Source organism: Chiloscyllium plagiosum, unplaced genomic scaffold, assembly GCF_037043375.1.
Source record: "Chiloscyllium plagiosum isolate Xiang-an unplaced genomic scaffold, Cpla_swu_hap1 HiC_scaffold_15, whole genome shotgun sequence".
Taxonomy (NCBI): Eukaryota; Metazoa; Chordata; class Chondrichthyes; order Orectolobiformes; family Hemiscylliidae; genus Chiloscyllium; species Chiloscyllium plagiosum.
The window spans coordinates 11,333,535-11,339,858 of NW_028270153.1; the positions used below are offsets into that span (position 1 = coordinate 11,333,535).

At 43.6% G+C, this 6,324-nt stretch overlaps 1 protein-coding gene across 2 annotated transcripts in view; it reads left to right on the plus strand.

Moving 5' to 3' along the window:
* LOC122560291 (delayed-rectifier potassium channel regulatory subunit KCNS2) overlaps positions 1-5,992 on the plus strand; it is a 31,672-nt gene extending 25,680 nt beyond the window's left edge. For both annotated transcript variants that reach the window (XM_043710842.2, XM_043710844.2), the window contains exon 4: positions 38-5,992. In XM_043710842.2, the coding sequence (XP_043566777.1) occupies positions 38-499 (462 nt within the window). In that variant the 3' untranslated portion in view covers positions 500-5,992. The remainder of the gene's footprint in view (positions 1-37) is intronic.
* The last annotated feature ends 332 nt before the right edge of the window (positions 5,993-6,324 follow it).

A 6,324-nucleotide genomic window follows, 5' to 3' on the forward strand; every position in this document is an offset into this window, starting at 1 on the left:
TCTGTGGTACTGATTGTTCATTGTTTCTCCTTTAAAGCACAGCTACCGAGAGGTCGGGATCCTCCTGCTGTACCTGGGCGTAGGAGTCTGTGTCTTCTCTGGGATGGCATATACAGCTGAGAAGGATGAAGACGTCGGACTGGACACCATTCCAGCCTGTTGGTGGTGGGGGACGGTGAGCATGACCACGGTGGGCTACGGGGATGTAGTACCCATCACCGTGGCGGGCAAGCTGGCTGCTTCGGGCTGCATCCTAGGGGGCATCTTAGTGGTGGCACTACCCATCACCATCATCTTCAATAAGTTCTCCCACTTCTACCGACAGCAGAAGGCGCTGGAAGAGGCGGTGAGGAGCAGTCGCCTGAAGGGAAGTGAGACGGGGGACGATGGAGGGACAGAGGGGGAAATGTCGGAGGTGGAGGAGGAACAGGGACCGGCACACGACCATGGATCTCGGGACTCCGACAGACTGGAGAACAAAGCACCAATTGCGAAGTAAGACTGTCCAAAGGACAGGGCAAAGGTTTTATAGAATCTATATTAGATTGCAGGTCTTTTCCAAGGAGGATTCTGAATGAATAAGGACTGTTGTCAAAAAAGAAATAAACTCGCTTGCCTCAACCACAGCCCTCAATCTCTCCAGAGGAAACTGTAAATGTGACCCAAAGTCAGCCATACTCTAGAGGGCCTGGTGCAATAAATGATACAATCATCTGGTTCTTGCTGTTTGGCACTACCTTGGGTCAACCTGTGCCAAGATGCTAAACCCCTACCCTAACCCAGTCTTTCCCTCACAAATGTAGCCATGAAATATTTATTGTCCATTACTAACTGCACATTGCAATAACTAAACTGCAACCCCATCACGATAGTTTTCAACAGGGAGATCTGAGTGAGTAGTCGTGTGGTTATGTGGAAATCCTCATTTCAATAACTTGGATTCAGAGCTGACCAGTCCTAAACAATTTATGTTGTCTCGAATTTTCAGTGATTAACTGCTGGGAACTGAGTTTATGGTCATTTGATTTGAGTAACACAGGGAGAGATCTGCCTCAGTTACCCGACTGAAAGAAAGCTCTGGAGCATTCATAAAAATTAATTATCTTTATAAAGTTAGCATCTCATTATCCTCACTCCAATCTTCTTTCAGACACAGCAAATAAAACAAATTCCCCTCTGGTGTGCTTCACCCAGTCAGAGTGTGAATAATCAATCTCACCCTCAATGCTGCCGTCTCTTCCTTTACCAGTGACTGACCTACACTATCTTCTCCCCAAGAATCTCCTGGAATATTTTCATGAACATTGTCTCTTGTTTATACAGAAGGTTACAGAGGTCCTGTTGACAATAGCCTCCAAGTTGCTGTTAATATGGAGGGTGCGTTTATCCCTTACAGTCTAAAATCTAAACGTGCCCCAACAATAGGAACAGAAATTTGCTTTTAAATTGCACCTTTAACCCAGTTGAGCTATGTAAAGCACTTCAGATTGGCATAATTTAACGGGCCAGGGCAGGCAGGATGGGCTGAGTGGCCTCATGTCCTGAACACCTCTGTGATTCTGTGAATTTGATATCAAGCCACATAACCTGGGAGATGAGGACAGGTAGCATTTTAAGGTCATTTTTTAAGGAGCATCTTAAATGAGGAGCAATGTGGAGAGATAGAGTAGTCCAGAGATGAAATTCCAGAACTTGGGATTTTAAAAATTTCCTTGGTGGGATGTGGGTGTTGCTGGCTGGGGCAGCATTTACTGCATATCCCTAGTTGCCCTCAAGAAGTTGGTGGTGAGCTGCCTTTTCAAACTTCTGCAGTCCATAGACCCACAATGCCATTAGAGTGGGAATTCCAGGATTTTGATCCAGCGACACTGAAGGAACAACAATATATTTCCAAGTTGATGGCGAGTGGTTTGTACAGGAACTTGCTGCTGGTGGTGCTCCCATATACCTTCTACCCTAATCCTTTGAGATGGAAGTGGTCGTGGGTTTGGAAGGTGCTGTGTAAGGAGCCTGAGTGAATTTCTGCGGTGCAGCTGCTATCTCTCGCTCCAGAATAGAACACACAATTGCATGTTGCCACATTCACTTGGACTCTGTGAATAAACACATTCCCATCACACCACCTTGACTGTTAGTCAGATCCCAGATAATTTCATTTACCAGTTCTGCTGCCCTTTTCATTCGAGATGAAAGTAGTCATGCGTTTGGGATGTCTAAGGATCTTTGGTGAATTTCTGCAGTGCTTCTTGTAGATAGTACACATTGCTGCTGCTGAGTGTTGGTGGTGGAGGGAGTGGATGTTTATAGATGTTGGAAGCCAATGAAGGAAATAAGGATGTGCTAAAAGCTAGAATTGGAAATCCGTAACCCTAACCCAATAGCTGCTTAGCAATCTCAGAAGGTTGTGGATCTGGAGGAGGGCCAAAGTTTGAATGCAAGGATCAGGAATTTTTGAAATGTATTCATCAGACAACAATATTGTTGGCTAATATTGCCCCCTTCCTGAGTCACCCTGGAAAAGGTGATGGTGAGCTGCCGACTTGAACCACTCCGGACTTGGATGTAGGGACACCCACAATGCTGTTGGGAGGGAATTCCCGGATTTGGCAGAAGTGCATACTGCAGATGCTGGAGATTAGAGTCAAGATTAGAGTGGCGCTGGAAAAGCAGAGCAGGTCAGGCAGCATCCGAAGAGCAGGAAAATTGGGCAAAAGCTCTTCATCAATTCCAGGATTTGGCCCAGTAACATCAAAGGAACGGTGATATATTTTCAATGAAGTCTAATTGGCTAGCTTTCTCAAAGTGTTGTCACAGACTCGATGGTCCAAATGGCCCTGTTCTGTGCTCTATCATTCTGTGATTCATATTTTGGCAGCTGGTACTTGAATGCGATCTGCATATCTGAAACCTCCTCCCTCAGCAAGACACATTTACCCATCTGGTGTGAAAAATTAAACCGTTCCATCAAGTTATCAATACCAGAGAAGAATCCAATTTTCTGATTGGATGCCAAGCTTATAAGTAGCCAGCTTTCAGTGTCAGAAGGTATAAAATCTTCCAATTACCATAATGACCTTTGCTGTTTCTTTTTCCCTTGTAAAAGTTATTGCAAACTATCAGATCAATGAAAATGATTTAAAACCATCGTGAGCAGAGTCTTGAAATAATAATGAGGTTAAAGCTGCTGATGGCTATTGATATGACACAATTGATTCTATTCCTCCCTGATATCCATATCATTCTTGTCAGACAACGAAGATCACTCAGTCATTGCTGAACTGACTGAGTGCAGCAGAAATTATTGGACTGTTGTTCTGTCCAGTTCTCTGCCTGAGTCAAGATCCTATTCAACCCATCATGCTCTCCACCGTGGAGGCAAGCAGCAGATCCTGAATCCAGCCCCAGCATTCCATATTCCTGCCAGCCTGCCAGCCAATAGAGCCGCCCTATCCCCTAAGTTAAGCTGAGTTTCTGGGGAATGTACATTTTTACATGCACGTTATAATCTAGATAGTGATGGTAGAGTCACCAATTTTCTCTCCATGATACAGCTGATCAAGAGTCCTTACAGTTCCTACTGCCTGTCTTCGATGTGTGTGTGTTGGGAAGATTTTTAGGATGATCTTCAGCAGCCTCTGTGACCATCACGTCCTGGAGAAGGTCTTGAACCCAGAGTCTCTGATTTAAAGACAGGAACGCTTACCCACTGTGCCTCAAGACCTCCCTTCAGATTGTGCTATTCCAAAATTAAATAACATGGTAACATAGAAGATAGAATTTGACCTTTCCAGCCTGTTGGACCATTCAATATGATCATTGCTGATCACTGAGCTCACTACCCTAACTTCACCCTCCCTCCCCCTCACTGTATCTCTTGATCCCTTTAACCACAGGAGCTATATCTACCTCCTTCTTGAAACAATATTCTACAATATAACAATACTATTATATTTAACTATTAATATAGGTGATTAGAATCTCAGTTACAGGCTATTTAATTCCAACAACACATCCATATGCATATTTATGTACATATAGAGAACATCATAGAATGGTTACAGCACAGAAGAAAGCCCATTCTACCCTTCAAGTCTCTGCTAGTTCTCTGTAAGAATATTTAAGTGGTCCCAGTCCCCTAAATGTTTCCTTACAATGTTAGTTTTTCTCTTCTGGTGTTTGTCTAATTCCTACTGAAATTGCAATTGAATCTGGCTCTAGTATTTTCTTAGGCACCCCATTCTAGACTGTGGCCAGTCAATGCATTAAAAAAGTTTCTTTGTGTCACTATCATTTGTCCCTCATCTTCAGCTGATGTCCTTTGCTTCACAATCTTTCCACCATTGGTAACAGTTTCTCCTAACCTACTCAGTCTAGACCCCTCATTATTTTGAATGCTTCGATCAAATCTCCTTTCAACTGTCTTCTGTCCCCAACCCTGACCAGTCACAGACACAGACAGACACACACACACGGATGCATAGTCACATACACAGACAGACAGACACACACACACACATACAGACAGATGTACACAGACACACACAGACACAGACACATACACAGTCACACACATACATGGACACACACACACTGATATACACACACACACACAGATACACACACACACACAAATAGACACACACACAGAAATACAGACACAGACACATACACACTGACACACTGATACACATACACAGAAATACAAATATACAGACACACAGACACGTACACAGACGTACACAGACATACACAGACACACATGCACAGGCACACACGTTGTAAATGGAGCCAAAATGGACAATGCTACAGGGAACAATTGTGTCTTCATCAGATTATTGATAGCTGTTGGGTTAGGAAAATGAGTCTGGGGCATTCTCCATTGGGCTCTGATAGTGCCTGGACAAATAGAACAAAACTGTCTCTGTGTGACTCCAATTAGTTGATGTCACCTAGAGACATGAGAATGTGTCCCTCCTTTGTCTCTCCTCCAGATCCACGTCCTGGTGACATTGGAGCTGAGGTGAAGATTTCCTCTTACCGTAAGATGTAGCAAGAAAACTAGAAAGTTGTCTGATAAAAGAGCTGTTAAAACTCACCTAGCGACTGAAGACATCCAGCTCCTACTATTGTGGGTGACTATAAGGGAGTGTTTATCTGAGTATGAAACTATGTTATGCCTGACCCCTTCCTCTCCGCCCCCCTCAGAACCCTTGCTGCCTAGACTGGTTCATTTCCTTTGGGAATGTGTCATCTTTCTTTATTCTGTCATGGGGCTGTGAATGTTGGTAGCTGGGCCAACATTTCTTGCATATGCTATCATTTTACACTTTATTGGAAAGAAAACACAAAATGTTTTAAAGAATCCAATGAAGATTTAGATTTATTTGGCAGCCTTTCACAGACTACCCCAAAGCAATTTTTGATGTGTAGTCACTGTTGTAATGTAGGCTATGTGACAATCAATTTGCTCACATCAACTCCCACAAACAGCAATGTGGGAATGATTATATATCATCTGTTTCAGTGATATTGCTTGAAGGATTTAAAAAAAAAATTATTCATGGGATGAGGGTGCCTCTTTCTAGCTCAGCATTTATTGTCCATCCCTAATTGCCCAGAGGGCAGTTAAGAGTCAACCACATTGCTGTGGGTCTGGAGTCACATGTAGGCCCGACCAGGTAAGGATGTCAGTTTCCTTCCCCAAAGGACATTAGTGAATCAGATTGCTCCCGCTACCCCCTCCCAACAATTAACAATGAATACATGGTCACCATTAAACTCTTATGTCCAGATTTTTATTGAATTCAAATTCCACCATCTACTGTGGTGGGATTTGAACACAGGTCCCCAGAACATTCCCTGGATCTCAGGTTTAACAGTCCAGCGATAATACCACTAGGTCATCACTTCCCCATTGGCCCAGGCACCAATCAGATTTCTAGGTAAAAACAATGACTGCAGATGCTGGAAGCCAGTTTCTGGATTAGTGGTGTTGGAAGAGCATAGCAGTTTAGGCAGCATCCGAGGAGCAGTAAAAGTAATGTTTCGGGCAAAAGCCCTTCATCAAGAAGGGCTTTTGCCCGAAACGTCGATTTTACTGCTCTTCGGATACTGCCTGAAATGCTGTGCTCTTCCAGCACCACTAATCCAGAAACCAATCAGACTTCACTTGCTCTTATTTGAGTAGTGTTATGGGAGGCCAGACTTGGTCATGGTTTAAAGTCCCACACAAAAGGCAGCCCCTCTGACAGTGTAGAGCTCTCTCAGCAATGCACTGAAATGTCAAGATATATTTGTTACATTCATTGTAGATGGAGCAGAACT